This window comes from Penicillium cinerascens (assembly GCF_028974065.1).
Source record: "Penicillium cinerascens strain IBT 15544 chromosome Unknown contig_24_segment0_segment0, whole genome shotgun sequence".
In the NCBI taxonomy this organism is placed as follows: domain Eukaryota; kingdom Fungi; phylum Ascomycota; class Eurotiomycetes; order Eurotiales; family Aspergillaceae; genus Penicillium; species Penicillium cinerascens.
This window is the reverse complement of record NW_026695290.1, coordinates 1,170,067-1,189,985: the sequence shown is the minus strand read 5'-3', so window position 1 is coordinate 1,189,985 and position 19,919 is coordinate 1,170,067. Positions and strand designations below refer to the sequence as shown.

Sequence of the window (19,919 nt, the reverse complement as noted above, 5' to 3'; positions counted from 1 at the left end):
TGACCCGACCAAGCCTAGGTAGGTATTGATGACATCTCATCACTGCCTTGCAGATACAAAAGGGTACTCTCGATCACCAATTGGAGTAGGTCCAGACCTCAATTGGACCTCTCACCGTGACATGGCACAATTGCATTCCCAGGCCTTGGCTGCAGATAAAGTTGCCATCGGCTGGGCCGTGTCAACAAATCAGAGAGGCCAGCGCGGGCATTTGCTGCAGCCCGGCAGGTTAAGCTCGTGAGATTGGAATTCATGATTCAAAAACGAGGCTGAGCACTGCCCTAGGATCGTCAAAGAGTCATGGGAGTTTTCTGACATGAAGTCATTCCCCAAGGCACCTTACGTCCCCCGTCAATGCCTGTGGAGATACCTCATAAGTGCCTAGGCACTGTAACCGACCTCACATCTACCATGGAAAGAGATACGGCCGTAGGGCCCATTCAATACCGAATATGATGACTACAGAAAAAGGGCAAACCAGGGAACGAAGGACCCGCGGCACAAAAATCATGTCCGCCCCGCCGTGATCAGCTCTAAGCCCCCCGATGGAGCCCAATAAAGCCCAATGGGAGCGATGAGTCACCGCGCAGTCCAACACGAAGGGTCGAGTCGGGGACCCAATGCGGTTTAGCGTAGGTCGGGGACTCCGAACGGGAAAGGCGTACAACGATGTGCGGGCGCATATACAACTGCTGTCCACCCTGCCTCAGGTTCTTTTCGATGTTCTTCTTCTTTTGACGGTCTTCGGATCATACTCTTCAATCACGGGCTCATCTCGGCCCTGTGCCTTATTGTCACGCTAGTCTCTCTTTTATCCCAATTCTCGATTTTAGATACCCCCCAAAAGTGATACCGTGATACCCCCGAAGCAATGGCGTCCGTTCAAAATCATTTCTTCTATACGGAAGTCCCTGGCCAGTCCGCGGAATATGTCGACTTTGATCAATTCCTCGACTTTCCTGCGGCGGATGGCGATGACTATTCCGCCTCCGCCAACTCCGTCTCGCCCGAAATGGCGCTTCCCTACGATGCTGACATGTTCGGCAACGACCTGACCGACTTCACCCAGCTCGCCTTCCCGGACATGATCAACTACGACATGTCCGAGGATGCATCCCTTGATCAGTCCCCCGAAATGGGGACGATGCAGGACCCTGCCCCGGTGTTTGACGATGCTGCATTCCACGGCTACCAGTCTTACGACTTTAGGCAGATGGTCGAGGCTCAGGCCGCTGCGGACACTCGCATTGCTTCTTACAAGGAGAAGCGCCGCGAGGCTGCAATCGCTCTGCACCTCCAGCGTCTGTGTGATGCCACCGCCCTCGACCTGGAGATGTCCTCCGACTCCAACACCAGCTTCTCCTCCCCGAGCTGGTCCGATTACATGCGTGAGAGCATCTCTCCCAAGCCGACAAGCACCAGCCCGGAGAGCACTCCCGTCTCTTCACAAGAGAGTGGGGCCATGGAGATGGTCCTTGACCTGAACATGAACGCCGCCGCCCACCTGCCAAAAAAGCAGAAGCCTCGTTCTCAGGCTCAGAAGGAGAACTACATCAAGGCCCGCAAGTACGGCGCTTGCGAAAAGCACAAGAAGCAGCACAAGAGAGTAAGCCTTTGACCCATTCTTATTATGTTATCGGGATGTCTAACTTTTCTTAGTGCAACTGCCTGGAGAAGGCCGCCGCCCGCGCTGGCGTCAACGATGTCCCGATGGACGTTTCATACAGGGAACGCCCGAGGCCACTAAACGTACCGATGCCAGTACACCCGGACATGCGCCCATACAGTCTACCTGGCCACGAGCCGACGATGATTTCACCTACACTACGCCCAACAGCCAAGGTGATCAAGAAACTCACCAGCACCAACTCGCCGCGCTACGACTCGTCGCTCTGCACATCTGCCCTGCAACAATCAATCAGGACGAAAAACAATGTCGACAGTGTTCCCGGTCACGACCCGCGCATCAGCCCGTCTGTTGTCCAATCTCCTGTCAAGGATGGGAAGCGCGTCCACAGCTCACCGGGCCACGTTCCACGGAACAACCCAACTATTGTTCTATCCCCAGTTTTGGATGGAAAGCATGTTCGCAGTTCACCGGGTCACGTCCCGACATCCCAGTCTCCAACCACGCCTCAATTCATCAAGTCGGTTCGGAGGTCTGTTGGCCCGCATGTCTCTTGGTTCTCTGCTCTGGGATACTCCCCGATGAGCAATTCTGCGAGTTCCTCGGAATGCAAAACTACCAGCCAAACATTGTCACGGACAACCCGCTCCGGCACAGTGTCTGTACGCGCACCGAACATGGAAGTCTGGCGCCCAAGACAGACTACGGTGCAGCAGCACATCAAAGACGATTCCACGTCACCGAAAATCAGTCCTACCCAGGCCCAATCTCCAAGGAGAGTCCAGAGCCGCGGAGTCCTGGTTTCAGGAATCCCCCAACGTCCGGTCGTTCTCGAAGCTTCGAGACAGCCCCTGGCGACTCTCGCGACTCGACTGCAATCCGTACCGAAGCACGAGCAACTCGTGGGGAGAGAATATGGCTCAACGGGTCTGTTTTGTCCAAATGCCTCGATGGTTCGCTGTTTTGCTGGACAAATGGGAGACGTATTCTCAAGAACTGTTCTCGCGTTTGCCGGCGCCTGGCGATCATCGATGTCACTTGCCTCTTGGTTGGAGGTCGTTGCCTATAAAGGCCTTTCCCTCGGTGGCAAGAACCTAATGTCTGCTAAGAAGGGTCTTCAGCTGCACCGTATGCGTTCCTTTTGGTCTGCATGATTTGGTTTCTTTTCGTTGGCTAGGCAGAAGCCAGGCTGATAGATTGAAACCGCACTGAATGATTCTTTTTAGGAGCCATTGAAGGTTTTGTGACGCATTTGGCATTGTTTTTGGAAACGAAGATCTTGCATCGGAGTTGATGGCTGGACTTACCCCGGATAGATAGTTAGAATCTATGCCTAGAATGGGTAAAACCCCGTATTTGTATGAATTGCAATACAAAAAGCCATGATGATTTTAACTTGCTCTCACTGTGTAAATGAAGCGTAGTAAACTACTCGTGTAGAAAGTTGAGCGTGTTCTCTATTGGGATCCACTGCCCCACCACGACGACTGCTGCTTACACTCGCCCCGTATCCGACTTACCGGTCAACTCGTTCCTTAGCATTCAGCGATCGATTATGACACAGGAAACCTTCAAATACAGCACAGTGACTGGGTACTTCCTTCAGGATGAGCCATCCACTGATCCAGACACATTCGACTATGTGAGCCCAACCTTCAGAACATTAAAAAATCCACTGACGCCCCTAGGTGGCATCGAATTTCGGTCTCATAGACAGAGAATACGACCTACAACCAAGTTCCCTCGAGAGCCTTACCAAATGGGAGAAGTTTAGAGAGAAATTCGAGCACCTGAATGATTTCCCGGACTCAGACAGGTCCGATGTCCAGTATAAAGTTCTCTTCCTGGGACGACACGGCGAAGGCGTCCACAACGTCGCCGAAAGACGTTATGGAACCAAAGCTTGGGACGTATGTATCTCTTCCCTCTTACCCTGCTATCTGGAGTGACTTTGCTCACCCACATCAACAGGACTACTGGTCACTCCTGGATGGAGATGAACACGGCACATGGGTGGATGCACGCCTAACAGAGCTGGGCATCTCTCAAGCCAAGACAGCGCACGACGCGTGGAAAAAGCAGATCGAGCATAAGATCCCTTCGCCGCAATCCTACTACGTCAGCCCGTTGAATCGGTGTTGCAAGACGGCGCAAGTCACCTTCGAGGGGCTTGACATGCCGCTCACGAACCCCTTCAGACCGGTCATTAAGGAGGTCAGTCGTGTCCACTTTTCTGCAGACACATCCACCAGTGCTTGATACGATGTCTGAAATGATATTTACGGTTTATTAGCTTCTACGAGAAACAATAGGTTTGCACACCTGTGACAGTCGGTCCAAGGCATCTGCCATCGCAGCCGAGTTTCCCGAATACCAATTCGAGCCTGGCTTCTCAGAAGACGACTTGCTGTATGACCCGAAGACGCGAGAGTCTGATGAGGACCGGACTCGGCGACTGCGAACTCTACTGGACGATATTTTTACCAACGACGAAAATGTTTTCATCTCGCTGACGGCGCATTCGGGTGCCATTACCAGTATTCTGGAAGTTGTTGGCCATCGCAAGTTTCCATTACAGACTGGTGCGATGATTCCTGTCGTTGTGAGAGCGGAAAAGACGGAAATCTTAAGAAGTTGATGAAGACTGTGGGATCAGGCCAGGTTTCACCGGAAGAAATGGCTTTTCAGCGGCGTGTGGACGGCGCCATGGCGGACAAAGGTGCTTAGGTATCCATGAGATGTGTATTGAATCTTGTATATTGTACATGGGCTGCTCGCCCGGCTTTCTACTGCTAGATGCAAAACTTCTGCACACTCAACCCGGTCAAGGGAAACGGAAAAGAAAAAACAAAAGAGACCGGTGCATCCACTGGTGGAATGCAGGTGTAAATAATACAACGCAACGCCAAAAGGGAATCTTGCTCGCAATTACCAGCTGTAGTACTGGTTTTGAGCAGAAATCTTCCGGTCCGGCAGCTGAGTCCAGAGCTGGGATTTCCGCTTCCGCAGCGCATCGGCTTCACGGTCCTGCCACTCGCGGATGCGAGTCTTCTCCTCCTTCAACAACACCGACAGGCCAGTGGCCGGGGGACGGAGCCGGTTGATTTGGCCACGAGCACGGTGGTCCATGCCAAATCCGTACGGACCGCGGTTGACCCACGCTTGCTGGATGTAGATGGATGTCGGGTCGGTGATCTTCTTGCGCTCGCCGTCCTTGAAGGTAACAGTGATGGGCTTGGGGCGCTCCGACTTCTCGCCCTCCTGAGCTGCGAGGCCCATGCCGGCACGGACCATGGCGACGTTCTTCGCGTGCTCCAGATGTTCCAGCACGTCCTTGGCAGCCTTCTTCTTGCTGAAGCGCATTTGCAGGATGGCCTCGTCGATGTTCTTGCCCGCGATCTGCCGGGCAAGTGGGCCCAGCTTCTTGACTGAGGTCTTGAACCAGTGTGACTTCGATAGGGATTCGCGCTCGGTGCGCTGGATTTGGACGGCCTTTGGGACGCGGCCGCGTTTCCGGATCTCACGGGTGACCATCTTGGTCTCCCATCGGAGCTGGGCCTTAGGGTTGGGGTTCAAGGCCAGCTGCATGCGGTCCTTGTTGCGTTGCTCCAAAGGTACAGGCGCCTCCTGTCCTGCTTGCTGTTGTTCTTGGAGCTGCTCCTTCTTGCGGCTGGGCTTGGGTCCGGATGAGCCTATATCGTCGGCGAAAATGGAGCTAGCACCCAGACCACCTTCCTCGCGCTTGGGGGCGGCCGGTGTGTGGGCGGACTTGGGCTTTGCTCCAGATCCACCGACAGCCCAACCCTTCTCTGTAGCTTCCTTCTGCTTCTCGGATGCCGCAGCCTCCTTTTTCTTGGCAAACCAATCGCTAAAAGACGACAAGAATCCGGGTTTTTGATTGTCATCCTGGGCGCGATAGATCGGTGTCGAGGTCAATGTCCGCCGCGGAACGAACGAGACGGGGGTCCGGGCCGCTAAATAGAAAATGTCAGTATTGGACAGCACTCGAGAACCGAAGAATACGGGACGAACCAGCCCGAACCAGCTGCCCGTATGGATAGACAGCACCCATTGTGGCCGTTGGAATGGAATGTTGTTGGTATGGACGGCGGTGCAAAAAAAGGTGATGAACCGGGCTGCGCAAGTGGCGGCCGCGGCCGGCCGTATATGCCTCAGGCATGATATATCGCGAGGCGATTGATCAGATTGGGAAATCGCATCGTCGAAACATACTACAGGTAGCTCCAAGAACCAAGAACAGAAATCCGTCACTATCGCCCGGAGCTCATGGGAGACCTGCTCTACATACTCTGTCCATAGTCGCGACCGGCATTCCCTTACACCGTCATCTCCACAGGGAAGCTCCACTAGCCCTCATCTTTCCTCTTTCAGGGCTTTCGGTGCTTCTCTCCCTCTCTTCTCCATCGGCACCTTCTTCCTTTCCATCCTTCTTCTACTTCCCTCCCCCTCCAGTACTTCCCAGGCTTCTGCCTGTGGCTTCCTCTCCTACATGCTTCGTTCTCGACTCCTCAAACACCTTTGATCGATCCCACACCTGGGACCTCTCCCGCTCCTTGTTCCACACGTTCCTTTTCGTCGACTACCCTCGGTCTCTTTCGGTCTCCTCGACAGACAACTTTAACAGAACGAGTCAATCTTTGCGCACTCATTTTAGCGCGATATTCCCGGCGACCGCGAAATCCGACACGAGGAGACGGGATCTGTTGGCCGATGCAGGAATGGACGTGTCGTTAAGACATATTGTGGCTGTCGTCTGAACTGGATCTCTGCTTTTCTAGCACTATCCGTGACTACTGCTCGTTGACATATCCTTGAGTTCTCTATCGCTCCTTCCACTTCTCTAGGGTGCGTCGCAGGCTTTGAATCCGGCAAGATGGATATCAATTCACTGCTTTCCCCGGACTCAAATCCTCAATCTGGAAACTCGACGCCTGTGCCCGGTCCTACGCCGAACAACGCATCGGCCCCAGCCGCAGCCCCGGCGTCGTCCCCCCACAAATCTATTCAACGGACCCGGTCGGGTACTGGTCGCAAAGGAAAGACTTCCTCACCTCTTGCGCAGCAGGTGTATGCGCCTGCTTCCATGCCCGAGTCATCTCCGACAGCCGCAAGCCCTCCCGTCGCTTCTAACTCTAGCGGGGGAAATGGCACAGCTCCCGTGATCGATCGACCACCCTCGAGGCAACCATCGACACCTGGGATGGATACCTTGGCAGACCTGGCTTCGATGCAGCATCACCAGCCGCAAGCTGCTCGGAATCCCCCCTCCATGCTGCGAAACACCGAGTCGTATCAAAGCCAACTCTCTCCCTCCACCATTCACCCACATGTGAATCCCATCAACCACAACACTCCAGCTGCTCGTACCTCCTTCGATATCGCAATGTCAGAAGGCCCGCGGACAAGTGCGCGGAGGAATTACGTGCAGACATCGCTAGAACCGGACGCACAGCAATCTGCGACTAGCTTGTTCAACCAAATCCAGGAAAACCCGCACACCTACGATGCGCACGTGCAGTTCATCGGGCTGTTGCATGCGGGCTTCGTAAACCACGTGTATCCGCCTAACAACCCGGATATCCACGGCGACCCTCGACGATACGATCTCCTCAAGGATTTACGAACTGCCCGAGAAGAAATGGACAAGCTTTTCGCAATGGGCGAGGATCTTTGGGCCGAATGGATCCAGGATGAAAGCATGCTGGCTCATTCGGTGACCGAGCGTATTGCCGTGATGGAACTGTGTCAACGATCGGTCGAGGAAGAATTTGGCAGCACAAAACTCTGGCATATCTACGGCGAGTGGGTGCTGTACCTCTATAACTCTGCGGCTGGCGAAGGTGGAGCTGGTCAATGGACTGAAGAAGACCGGTTGGTTGGGCGTGAAGTGTTCAGCTGGCAGTCGGTCTTGGATGTGTGGCAACGGGCCGCAGAAGCGACTCGATGGAGGATCAACAACAGTCACCTTGTTTGGGACCGATTACTGGAGCTTTATACTCAGGATCTGTCGCGAGCCCCCTCCCAGGAAAAGATTAATCATCTTCGAGGGCTATACGATGTGCGACTTCAGACACCTCACGCGACCTGGGATCAGACCTTCCAGACCTTCTCCGGGTTCATATCTTCGTACTATGAATCTAACTACGAAGAGATCATGGCCAACACAGTTGCCCAGGGCTCGAAGGCGAAGGATCTTTACGCTGCACGTGAAGAGCACGAGCTTCGACTGAGCAAGGCGCAGGAGTCTGGAGACAAGACTCTTGAATGGTCAATCTACACCGAGTACATTGACTGGGAATTGAGTCGCAACCGTCGTCGGCGAGAATTCAATTTCGACCTTGCAAATGCTATTTACCAGCGCGCTGTTCTACACTTCCCCACCGATGTCTCTCTGTGGGAGGATTATGTTATGTTCCTCATCGGCGAATCCATGCATGGCCACGCTTCCACAACGACCATCGCGACCCTTGACCGGGGAACTCGCCACTGCCCCTGGTCCGGTAATCTCTGGTCTCAGTACCTTCTGAGCTCAGAACGTGAGGGCCAGTCATTCTCCAAGATCTCGAATATCAAGCACAAGGCTACTAGCACTGGGTTGCTTGATGCCGGTGGGATGGAAGAGGTCCTCAAAGTTCACATTACCTGGTGCAGCTACCTTCGTCGACGTGCCTTCCTCTCCGAGGCCACCGACGAGGATCTGGACGTGGCGGAGGTTGGCATTCGCTCGGCGATTGAGAGCGTGCAAGAGCTAGGTGAGAAGAAATATGGTCGATCCTATCAGGGTGACCCTCTATTTCGTTTAGAGCGCATCTATATTCGATACCTCAGCGAAAGTGGCAGCTGGGACAGCGCACGTGAGACCTTCAAGGGCCTTGTTCCTCGCCGTGGAAACAGTTACGAATTTTGGCTCACCTACTACGGCTGGGAGCTTATCTCGTGGAGCAAGTTTGTTCAAGGCGAGGCGACAGTCGATGCAGCGAGGCGGACACCCAACCCGAGCTATGCGACTGCAGTTTTGAAGCAAGCCATCAAGCGACAAGACCTTGACTGGCCGGAGAAGATCGTCCAGACCTACATCGCCCACTGCGAGGACTACGAGGACTCGGACGAGCTGCAACTTGCGGTCATCGAGACCCGAAAGGCCATGAGAGCTGTCAATGCTCGTAGGGAAACAGAAGCACGCGAATCTGCCGCAGTCCAGCGACAGCAACAGCAGCAGTGGGAAGCCGCCGCTGCCGAAGCTTCTACATCAGAAAAGAGGAAACGGGAGGATGATGCCAATGGTGAGCCCACTAGCAAGAAGGCTCGTGGCGAAGAGACGGCTCTCGAAGAAGTGGTGGAGCCCGCGGGACCCAGTCGTGACCGTGAGCACGCAACGGTGGTGGTCAAGAATTTGCCGCACAAGACATCTGAGCACCAAGTCCGACAATTCTTCCGACACGTAAGTCCTGTTTTGTTCTCGTTCTCCCACGGGAAATCTTTACTGACCAGAGTACAGATTGGCACTATCAATGGCGTCAAGATGATACCCAGCGAAGACAGGAACTCGGAGGTTGCAATCATCGAGTTTGAGACACATGAAGAAGCTCTGAGTGCCCAAACTCGCGATCAAAAGGACTTCCATGGAAATACCATTGAAGTGCAGATTGATACCGACACCACCTTGTTTGTCACGAACTTCCCTCCGACTGCTGACGAGGAGTACATTCGTAATCTCTTCAGCAAGTACGGCGAAGTTCTTGAAGTGCGCTTCCCTTCGCTCAAGTATCAAACCAGTCGGCGGTTCTGTTACGTGCAGTTTGCAACTTCTAGTGCAGCACATCAGGCTACGGAACTTGATGGCACCTCTACTGAGAAAGGCTTCAAACTTATTGCAAAGATTTCTGACCCTTCCAAGAAGCAGAACCGCTCTGGGCCCATGCAGGAAGGCCGCGAGATCTTTTGTAAGAATGTTGATTTCAAACTCAGCGAGAAGGACGTGCGGGAGGCATTTACGCGATTCGGTACGATCGAGAACTTCCACATGCCACTCAATGTCGATGGCAGCCGCAGAGGGTTTTGCTTCCTGACTTTCTCCACAAAAGAAGAAGCGGAAGCTGCGGTCGCGATGAACGAGGAAATGCTCGGGTCACGCCGCCTGCAGGTCAATCTCAGTGGTCAAACTGGTGCCAAACGCATAGCGAGCACCATCATCTCGCGCGTTCGCACGTCGGCGTCGCCGTCTGCGGAGATTAACGGTGATGGCTCGGATGCGGTGGAAACGAGTGGCGAGCGTGGTAATCGTACACTCGGCTTGATGAATATCCCTGACACGGTCAACGACGCTCGAATCCGTGCCCTGGTGGAGCCATTCGGGCAGTTGATCAAGATCATTTTGCGGCCGGACCATCAAGGCGCTATCGTGGAGTTTGCCGATGTCAACGATGCTGGAAAGGCATCGCTGGCGCTCGAAGGGAAAGAAATCGTCCCGGGCCGCCCGCTTCACGTTGGCAGTGTTGCGGAGTTGAAAATGCTCCACGCTGAACGCAAGACCGACCGAATCACCTCGATCAAGCAGGAGAAGCCGAAGACAAGCCTCCAACCTGCGGGTCCGATCAAGCGCCCTCAACAGCCTGGTGGCCGTGGAGGCCGCCGAGGCGGACTTGGTTTGAAACGAGCCTCCGCAACCGCCGGTCCCTCGGAAAAGGCGACTCCCGACAACGACAAGATGGATACCACGGCCGACAGCAGGGACGATGGTGGCAAATCCAAAAAGAGCAACGATGATTTCCGTGCGATGCTACAGCAGAACCGTACGGCATGAAGTGCAACGGCATTGAAAGTAACCGGCGCAACATCCCTAATGGCATGAATCTGGTTGGCGTTTGTTTTCTCTCGGTGGCCCGCATACTTTCTCGCGATGGGTATGTATCGTCCGGGTTGGCTTTTTGTGACATGGCTTTTTCCTTTGCGTTTTTTTTTTCTCTGGCCTCGTGCCCCTCCTCCTGTACATTATGTCTCTGTACTGCTGGCTTTTAATTCTAACGATGACGGCTGTTCCAGGGGACCCTTCTGTTTCACGGGGGGTTTCCCAATGATGTGCGACGCGTTTGTTATCTTTGTGCAACTCAATCGTAATGCTTGGCTTATGTTATAGTAAAAGCTGTTCCTCCGAAACTGATGATCGCAATACCTAGCCGCACCCTAACTCGAATCCTAGATGAGGAATCCACCAAGTAATCGAGTAATCAGAAGCGACCAAGAATGGCATCTGCCAAGAGATCGACCAGCCGCTCAGACACTCTGCCCGGTTTTGGTTTTGGTCTGCGGGGAGTTTGATAAGAAGGTGGGTCGCACCCCATGATCTTCTGCGCCATTTATACCTCCGACCTCGAATGCGCTGCCTTGGTTTGATGCTTCCTTTATTACGGGCTGATATTCCACCGGTTTGAAGCTTCTCATCTCTGGTAATCCTCCCTGTCTGGAACCTCCAGGGTGTCGATGCACCACCCGCACGGGCCAAACGTCCTGAACCGCCTACGCGACCGGCCGTGCGTCTCCTAGACACCCATCATGGATTTCCACCTGGTCCCTCGAGGCACGGATCGAAACTACACGGGCTTCCTAACGAAAACCATCATCTATTCAGGCACGCTAGTCTTCTTCCTGGCATGTGAGTAGCTATCTGCGACGAGGAAACCACCAACTAGGCCGCAGCCGCAGCCGCAGCCGGAGCTTCGCTGACTAGGGGAACCCACATGACAGCCTTCGCCCTGACACTATGCTCGATCGTAATCCCTAAATGGGTCAGCTATAGCAGCGAAAAGGTGAAGTGAAATGCGACACCACCCCTTGAATTCCAACTAACCCTTTACTCTGCAGCCTGCGCACCACTACTCCTACGGCCTCCACCAACGCTGCTCCTCCCTCACCGATACGTGCGAAAGCTTCCCACAGCGCGAAGACTGCCATGGAGAAGACCGGTATTTCTGTTCCATGTGGCGCTCCGTCGGGTTCTTGATGTCGTTCGCGGTCGTGTTCCAGGGTATGAGCGTCGTTACGTACCTGGTGATTCTCTCCGGCGGGAAGCGGCTCCGCGAGAACGGATGGAGGCTCCTCAGTCTGCTTATTATTATTTCGGCATTTTTGCAGGCTGCGAGCATGTCCATAGTGGTAGGTCCATCCGGTCCATCCAGTCCGGCTGGGAGTGAGTCCATGCTGATAGGTTGTGCTAGGCGTATCTCTACGATAACGAAGACCGGTTTTTCGTGGGCTGGAACCTCGATGAGTCGTGGATCTTTTGTACTATCAGCTGGTGCCTAGGTCTTTTCTGTGCTGGCGTGGTCGTCGTTGCGGCTCATGTGTTGCCCTCCGAGGGTGGCTATGAGCTGATTCCGGATAATGATGACCTCAGGGTGGGTTCTTGATATATTCGGCTTGCAATTCGAAGCGGCTGTTTGAAACCATCAAGCCTCCACGAAGTAGACGGTATACGGAAATCTGCCAAGTTGAAATTGCTGGTCATCATACTTGAATACTTGGCTTTCGTGGCGGCTATTTATTTTTCTCATCATGATCTGCTTTTTGGCGGTGGTCTTTCAGTTTGCTGTTTACTTCTCTTCTTCTTTCCGGAGTCGTGACTGTATATACCTTGCGTTTCTTTCCGTGCCTTGATGGCATCATACAACTAATACGGATATTATGATGATGGAGCGCATTCAAACCATCCTAAGACTAGTCCAGTCAAGATCCTTCTTTTTTGGAATCTACATTTTCGTCGAGTAAATCATATCTTCGTGATTCGCATTGGAGACCTTGAAAGAGCAAACAGACCGGAGTAATCAGCCGTCACGGTCTAATAAGAACAAGAAACACCATTCCAAACATACAACCCCAGGAATGCACAAGTGGTCAAAGATAGACATAAGAAATTGCTTCATCAAGGTTCATCGCGTACAGCATACATGGGAATGATTCATGCCACGGTCTGGCGCCACCTACCAGACAATCTCTTTCCCATTCAATCCCTCGACAGCTGGGATCTGAGCGCGCAGCGCATGTCCGTAATCACCGCCGTTGGGGGTGCGGAGGAGAGTGTGGATGTGGAACTTCTTCGGTTCTTCATTATTCAAGAAGACACCAGAGTGGTGATCGAACTCGATGAGAATCACAGGGCTCTGGATGCGGTAGTAGAAGGGATCTTCATCGCCGTAGCCTCCAATCCAGCAGAAGTAGGTCTCGGCCTCCCAGCGGCGCACCTCCTCGATTTTCTTAGCTCGCGACTTTGCTGGCAGATACAGAAGGTACTGCTCGAAAATGCCGTACATCAACTTCTTCTGGGCCTCGTTGAATGTCGCTGCCAGGATACCCTCGTACGGTACCTCGCGGTTATCGCGGTATGCACCGCACAGGTGTCGCTGGTCGTCTTTGTTCCAGCGGCCGGGCGGCATGGCGGGATCCTTCATCTGGGCGAAGACGCGGGCGTTGGACTTCAGCTCGGCAGACAGAGACTGCATCAGCTGCAGGCCGAGCTTCTCCTCCACCTGCATAATACGAGTGCCAGCGTGGGGACCGGCGTCGATCTCATTAGGCTCGGCACCGGTGAACCACGGTGACGCGACAATCTGGCCCTTGTACAGGAAGACGTTCAAGCACAGATGATGGCCGTAGAAAGACCAGCCCCATGGGCGGGTCGTCGATGGGCGACCGAATAGTACGAAATTGTACGAGAACTCGTTCATCACGCGGGGAGACTTGACGAGCTCGCCGAGGAAGTGGTTGATGCGCATGGCCTTGACAGCCTTTTCGTAGCCCTCCGGCGAGAGATTTAATTTGAGAATGTCCATGATCGCATCGCGCGTCTGCTCATTCACCTCGTCGAGGCGGACGCCCTTGTGTGCCAGCAGGAACTCCGGATTCGACCAGGTGCGCCACTGGGGCGAATCGATGTGGTAGCGGACAGCTTTCTTCTGCTTGTCATCCAGCAGGGACACCATAAATTGCGTGGAGTCCACGATTTGCTGAATCGGGACTTCTTCATCTTGTAATGTGAACAGGTCATGACGGACCTTGCCTGATGGACGTTAGAATTCGTATTGCACAGATCATGATCAAATCCTACCGTCGGTAGTGACACCCTTGAAAGGCTCCTGCAACAATTCCAACCAATGCATATATAGCGCATGCAACCACGGCGGCTGCTTGCCGGTCTTAAAGGCATGGGCATACTCATGCGCATCCTGGGTGCACATCACCTGGAACCGTTCGAGGTTCAGGTCCGGCAGGTATTGGCGGTACTCGCCCGTCGGCTTATCCAGCGCCGAATCGGAGGATGACATGGTGGAAGATGTACAAGGTAGGATCATTGACAAAATGTGGAGGGATGCGGGCCGTCATCAAGTATTATACTCGGAAACCCCACACGATTCGGTGCAAGGCGGCGTCCCCACGAGCGTGGGGATAGTGGGTGAGATTTTATCCGCGCGTAGGTTGAAAACTAGTGGCGATACTTCATTCCAACCAATCCGGGTGCTCCGGAAAGGGATTTATGAGTTCTCTTCTGTTGAAAACCAATGAACTAAGCAAGATGTTGTCGGTTTAACGGCTCTGCAATTGTGAGAAGTGTGAGATCATCCCCCATCCGAGGGAACTGAGGTATTGTGGGAGACCATATTCTCGGAGTCTGGGTTCCGCGGGGAAGAATAACGAACATTTAGATGACTGATTAGGTCGAGAATGGGGCTCACAAGGCTAGCTTGACTCGACTGAAAGCACGTCTGTCTCTACTCCGATGACCCGTTTGGAGCTGGCATTGGTGGAGATGTGCCTAGAATGACCAAACAGTATAGAAAAAAAAAACCCCCCGAACCCTTCCAGCTGAGCTTGTATAGCGCAAGATTAAAAGTAACAAAAATCCAGGATGCAGATTTCCCGGTCATCAACCTGGAGCCAGTCGGATCCACCTTGTACATAGCTCGTACAGCTACCAGGCAGTAAATGAAGTTAAACCCCGCAAAAAGCTCAATTGAGGCCACTCGGATCTTCCGAGCACGGCTTCTCCGCCCTTGGTGTCAAGTCCCCCGCATACCGATAACTCTACTTAAAACCTTGGGCAAGATCCTGGTTTTAACTTTTTGGTGAATTCGTCAATACTCAACCTAGAAATGTCGTTACCTTTCGCTAATCAACCTCCGGCCGATCGGGTGCCCTATGCCATCCCTCAGCTGGAGGGTGAGCGCATCACAATTCCCGGCAGCAAAGGTGTTTTCCGAATTCTGACCTCCTCGAAGCAAACTGCCGGTCTGATGGCCGTTTTCCAGAGCGGAGCTACCCTCTCGGACGCCCCGGGGTTTCATTACCACAACCATGCGCACGATGTCTTCCTTGTCACCAAGGGATATTTGAAGCTGTGGAATGGAGACAAATGCCGGGTAATGGGGCCCGGTGATTTTGCCTATGTTCCTCCGGTATGAATTCGAGCGCTTTGCACAGTTACATGCAATAAGGTCTAACCGATGCTCACAGACAGTCATTCACAACCCTGAAATGATCGGTCCCCATACAGAAATTCAGGGCCTGATTACCCCCGGCGACTGGGTCGATTTCTTCCGCTATGTCTCGGAACCCTACGAGGGTATTCTGGTGCCCGAGACCGACAACCGCGATTTGAAGTCCATTCTCATCCCGAAGGTTATGGCCGCTAAGGGAAAGTTTGACGTTGTTTTCCAGCCCCACTACGAGCCTCCCGAAGTGAGCGACTGGACCAAAGATGATGAGAAACTGCCCGAGGGTAAAGAAGGATATTTCTTACGCTCAAATACCGGGCCCCGCTGGATGCTGGGAGGCGTGATGTCTCGACCGTTTGCTACCACCAGACAGAGTGATGGTCTTTTTGCTATCTCTAGCATTGAGTCGTCGAAGGATTATGGGGAGACCGTGTTCTCAAAGTACATGACTTTCGCATCGGTAGATCACTGCCTCTGTGTCATGGAGGGCACTCTCAGGGTTAGTCTGCAGGGATTCGGGGACTCTCTCTTCCGGGAAGGTGAGACTGTTGTTATTCCTGCAGGCCAGGCATTTTCTCTTGGGTTTGAGAGCAGATATGTCAAGGTCCACTCCTTCAGCGATGGTGATGGTATCGAGGCTCTGATCCATCGGCTGGGTAAGCAGGTTGAGGAGGTCGTTCTGCCAGACCAAGCTCCAGAATGGGACCCTGCTCAGTTGGATTCCTTAAAGAAGCAGCTCCACGTGAGCTTCTAGAGCTGTATAAATGTGGTACAGCGATTCGATGTATATATTTAGTTGCAAGTTCAAATTTCAAATTGGCTCCACTCGCATTCTATCGGCAACGGTTTCCCCTCCTCGTAGCATCTGCCGAGAAGCTTCCCAGCCTACCTCAGACTGTGCCACCGGTGTCACTGATTGGTTAATTTGGCCCCATAGTCGACGGCGGCGCCCCCGCGGGGTGTCACGTGGAGCCAGTGGGTCACATACCCCGGAAATCCCGAATGCATGTTCGTTATCATCTACATCCGACTAGGGTCGCGGCTGCCAAACACGTACCCCGGATTCCATGAGAGAATGACGCTGGGATAATGCAAACCAGTCAGAGCCCGATTCTGCAGCCGGTTGTGGATGAGCCAGCTCCCAAGCGTGCCAAGCGACCGCGTGCTGCGCAGGCATGCGATCGCTGCAGGACGAAGAAGTACAAGTGCGACGAGCAGTATCCATGTTCCCACTGTAGAAGTGAGTGACACGCTTCATGCCTCCATCACCATATGCTGATATATTGGCAGAAAGTGCATTGGATTGTGTATATCAAGGCAACTATCGAGAGCGCGAAAGCAGCCGGTCTGCCAAGTATGACATCCCCTTTGACCGCGTCGACGTGTCAAAAGTTGCCGCTATCAACTTGTAATAAGCTAATTGAATTACAGCTATATTGCTGATCTGGAGAAGAAAGTGGAGGAGCTGGCCTCGAGACTGCGCAACGCCGAGGCCCAAAATGCAACATCACCGCAGCCTCCGACGGTGCCAATGACTCAACTGCCACTCTCTACAGGAATCGAGACACCGCCGTGCTCTATGACACAACTTGAATCTACACCTGGGGATGCTGCAAAGATGCCTGGCGATACGCAGGAGGAGTCGACAGAGGGCGCCGATGATGAGATTAATGAGCTGAACCATCACACCAACGGAATCGAATTCCACGGGAGCACTTCATCAGCGGCACTCATCGGCCATCTGAAAAAGGCCCGAGCGACAAAAAGCCACGAAGAACGCCTTTCTCGTGCCACAGATTTCTCATTGATCTCCACATTGCATAACCCGAGCTTCTCGCCATCCTGTACCACGGGTCCAGCCCATCCGACGTTGCTCGCATCGATCGAACAACACAATTATTATTTTGACCAGGCGCATGTCTTCATGAACGGGTATTTCGAGAACATACACTTCATTCATCCATTTATTGACAAAGAAGACTTCCTGGTACGCGCCAACGACCTATGGTTCAACCGAGCACGTACGCCCGAACCTAGTTTTGTTGCTTTGTATTTGAGTGTTCTGTCATTTGGATCCCTTGTGCGCGTATGGGATGAGAGCACCATTGCGGGAATGGGGCGGTTCGAATGGAGTCGCAAGTTATTTGGCGAGGCCCAAGCGTATCTTAATTATTTACAATTTTCGAATGATCTTGAGACAGTACAGTGTCTTTACCTGATGGTATGTCATACCCCTCATACCTCTGAGCTGGATCTGATAAACTACACAGGCGAAAGTTTGCCAAAACGAGCTGAACCCAAATCGTGAGTGTCTCCGCCCGTTTCTTTTTGATAGATACTAACTTTGGTAGTGGCATATATGTATCTTGGCTTGGCCGTGCGGACCTGCCTTTCGGCGGGGTTTAACAGAGAGGTCCGGTGCCCCAAGGATCAACGGTCGAGCTGGATCTCGAGGACGTGGTGGTGAGTAGATGCCGACCCGGCCTCGCAACGCAAATGCTGATAAATCTGGGTGATTCAGGGGCTTGTTCTCGCTGGAAATGTAAGTTTTGACTCCAATTGGCTTTCTCAATGCCGGGTCTCTAATATTCCTTCAGCGAAATGAGCTTTTCTGTTGGTCGACCGGATACTCTGGGAATGGACGAGTATCACAATCGAGCCATCCCTGAGCGAGATGACACTGAGTATGCCATCATTCCTTGGATGATCGATTTTGCTCAGATTATTCGACGCGTGTCCGTCCATATCTATCATTCCCGAATCACGCTACAGGAGAAGCTACAGCTGGCTCTTCAGATCGAAATGGAAATGGATCGCTGGCTGGCAAGACTCCCGGAGAAGATCAAGCCTGACATTGGCGCAGACAGGCTGTCCCGGAGCGCGCTTCGGGACCCTAAATGGGCCCGAAGACAACGGCTTGTGCTGGGAATTCGTGAGTCGCCGCAAAATCACATTTGAAACCGAAGTTCGCTAACCGTTGTCTTCTCATCAGGATATTACAACGTGAAGATGCTCCTTTTCAGACCCTTCTTAAGCCACTTTACTCGCAAACTTCGACATCCTCCCAGTGAATTGGAGGAAACCATCACCAAATGTCTCGATGCTGCCATGAAGACAATTGAGGTCGTTCATGACATTTATCGAGTCCACACATTCTTCCGATGCTGGTAGGTTTATCTACTGTACACTGCATTTCTCTCGCTAACCAATACGCAGGTGGTATAATACAACCTACGTGATGTTTGCTACATCGACCCTCCTCCTTCCAATGTCGAAGCTTGGCATGTGCGCCGAAACCATGCCTCTTCTGCGATCCGTAGAAATGGGCGTCGAGATCCTGGAAGCAATGGACGAATCCGTCGTGGCCCGCAAATCGGTGGAAATAATCCGGCAGTATCTTCGAGACTTTAGATCCTCGGGTGCACAGCAGCCAGTCCCTGGAGCCGAAGAGACCGAAGAGATGGCTGCAACTGAATCAGGGCCTGGCATCGGGTTCGAAATCCCCGAGTGGGCTTATGGATTCGGATTCCCGGACTACTCTTTTGATGGGATTGCGCGGCTGTTTGATGATATTGGAGGGCCCCCTATGCTAGACGGTTAGCCAGGATTTTTCAATTATTAGCGAGCAGTTCATGCAATTATGATGAGAGTTCATCAATCGCGAGTCTTTCCCATTGTGGTCTAGTGCTGACCAGGACTTACCGGGACTTAAATCCGGATGCATTATCGCATAGGCATTCATTAATTCAGTATTTCGATTCTCGTTCTTGGGTTATACTTTCATGTTTAGCTTTATCACGTGTCCTCGTGTTGGACAATCGGGGAAGCTTCCACCCCAACTTGATGTCATGATCGTCATAAAACCGGTTCCATTCGGTGCGGACTGAACCGCAAAGCGGGGACCCGCACAACGTATAAAAGCGTGGGGTCCCGACAATCTGGTTCCTATATTTTCAATAAAGTTTCCGAACATCCCATCTCTCATTCACAGAGACCAGCAAATATGGTCTTGACACTTCACCACCTAGGCCTATCCCAATCCGAGCGCATCATCTGGCTCGCCGAAGAGCTCGGCCTCGACTATAAATATGTCCACCACAAACGCGACCCTATGTTCTCCCCGCAATCAATCAAGGACCTTCACCCCGCTGGCACAGCACCTGTGATGGAAGATGACCCCTCTCCCGTGACCGGATCAAAGGTCGTCATTGCTGAAACAGGTGCCATCGTGGACTACATCATCAGCGTCTACGGCAACGGCCGCCTAGCACGTACCCCCAAAGACGGTGCAGAATACGCGCCTTATCTTGAATGGTTCCATTTCGGCAACGGAAGCCTCCAGCCGACGCTGTTCCGAGTGATGATGGCCAGAGGCCCGACGTCTGATCCCAAGTCCCCAGTTGTTGCTCGCACGGTGGCTAAATGGGAGCATCAGCTGGATATGATGGAGGCACGTTTGGGCGAGACGGGTGCTTACCTTGCTGGCAAGGAATTGACTGCTGCGGATGTTATGAATATTTGCACTCTCACCACTATGAGAGGATTCATTCCGGTGGAGTTGGATACTGTGAAGAACAAAAACATCCTTGCTTGGTTGGAGCGTGTCGGCGAGCGCCCGGCTTATCAAAAGGCCATGAAGAAGTGTGAGGGCGAGAACTTCAAGCCTATCCTTGGCCCCAAGGCTGAGGTGTTTGATATCTTTAAGCCCAGAATCTAAATGCATCTTGAATATAACGCTTGGTAGATAGTTCTCTCGTCTAATGACCATCTCAATCTTTCGGTAGTTT

General features: G+C 52.9%; 9 protein-coding genes across 9 annotated transcripts; 7 read left to right on the top strand and 2 right to left on the bottom strand.

Annotated features, from left to right (window-relative positions):
- Positions 1–862: 862 nt before the first annotated feature.
- Positions 863–2,781, top strand: N7498_003533 (uncharacterized protein; the record flags this gene model as incomplete). Its single annotated transcript, XM_058450595.1, has 2 exons — positions 863–1,606; positions 1,660–2,781. Exons 1-2 carry the CDS (start codon positions 872–874, stop codon positions 2,779–2,781), a joined length of 1,857 nt encoding a protein of 618 aa, XP_058310057.1. The 5' UTR covers positions 863–871.
- A 401-nt stretch (positions 2,782–3,182) lies between these two features.
- Positions 3,183–4,265, top strand: N7498_003532 (phosphoglycerate mutase family protein; the record flags this gene model as incomplete). The annotated part of the gene is made up of 4 exons (XM_058450594.1): positions 3,183–3,269; positions 3,316–3,537; positions 3,599–3,841; positions 3,921–4,265. The coding sequence occupies 4 exons, from the start codon at positions 3,183–3,185 to the stop codon at positions 4,263–4,265; spliced, it is 897 nt and encodes a 298-aa protein (XP_058310056.1).
- Positions 4,266–4,555: 290 nt separating this feature from the next.
- Positions 4,556–5,699, bottom strand: N7498_003531 (mitochondrial 54S ribosomal protein uL22m; the record flags this gene model as incomplete). The annotated part of the gene is made up of 2 exons (XM_058450593.1): positions 4,556–5,601; positions 5,660–5,699. 2 exons carry the CDS (start codon positions 5,697–5,699, stop codon positions 4,556–4,558), a joined length of 1,086 nt encoding a protein of 361 aa, XP_058310055.1.
- Positions 5,700–6,521: 822 nt separating this feature from the next.
- Positions 6,522–10,451, top strand: N7498_003530 (U6 snRNP complex subunit PRP24; the record flags this gene model as incomplete). Its single annotated transcript, XM_058450592.1, has 2 exons — positions 6,522–9,089; positions 9,147–10,451. 2 exons carry the CDS (start codon positions 6,522–6,524, stop codon positions 10,449–10,451), a joined length of 3,873 nt encoding a protein of 1,290 aa, XP_058310054.1.
- A 749-nt stretch (positions 10,452–11,200) lies between these two features.
- On the top strand, positions 11,201–12,054 carry N7498_003529 (uncharacterized protein; the record flags this gene model as incomplete). Its single annotated transcript, XM_058450591.1, has 4 exons — positions 11,201–11,300; positions 11,393–11,454; positions 11,510–11,800; positions 11,863–12,054. The coding sequence occupies 4 exons, from the start codon at positions 11,201–11,203 to the stop codon at positions 12,052–12,054; spliced, it is 645 nt and encodes a 214-aa protein (XP_058310053.1).
- A 570-nt stretch (positions 12,055–12,624) lies between these two features.
- Positions 12,625–13,965, bottom strand: N7498_003528 (DUF3500 domain-containing protein; the record flags this gene model as incomplete). Its single annotated transcript, XM_058450590.1, has 2 exons — positions 12,625–13,700; positions 13,749–13,965. 2 exons carry the CDS (start codon positions 13,963–13,965, stop codon positions 12,625–12,627), a joined length of 1,293 nt encoding a protein of 430 aa, XP_058310052.1.
- Positions 13,966–14,790: 825 nt separating this feature from the next.
- On the top strand, positions 14,791–15,886 carry N7498_003527 (cupin domain-containing protein; the record flags this gene model as incomplete). Its single annotated transcript, XM_058450589.1, has 2 exons — positions 14,791–15,093; positions 15,152–15,886. 2 exons carry the CDS (start codon positions 14,791–14,793, stop codon positions 15,884–15,886), a joined length of 1,038 nt encoding a protein of 345 aa, XP_058310051.1.
- Positions 15,887–16,221: 335 nt separating this feature from the next.
- On the top strand, positions 16,222–18,733 carry N7498_003526 (Zn(II)2Cys6 transcription factor; the record flags this gene model as incomplete). The annotated part of the gene is made up of 9 exons (XM_058450588.1): positions 16,222–16,372; positions 16,423–16,486; positions 16,564–17,353; positions 17,403–17,436; positions 17,484–17,595; positions 17,654–17,674; positions 17,730–18,064; positions 18,125–18,299; positions 18,349–18,733. 9 exons carry the CDS (start codon positions 16,222–16,224, stop codon positions 18,731–18,733), a joined length of 2,067 nt encoding a protein of 688 aa, XP_058310050.1.
- A 402-nt stretch (positions 18,734–19,135) lies between these two features.
- Positions 19,136–19,849, top strand: N7498_003525 (glutathione S-transferase family protein; the record flags this gene model as incomplete). The annotated part of the gene is made up of 1 exon (XM_058450587.1): positions 19,136–19,849. One exon carries the CDS (start codon positions 19,136–19,138, stop codon positions 19,847–19,849), a length of 714 nt encoding a protein of 237 aa, XP_058310049.1.
- Positions 19,850–19,919: the final 70 nt, after the last annotated feature.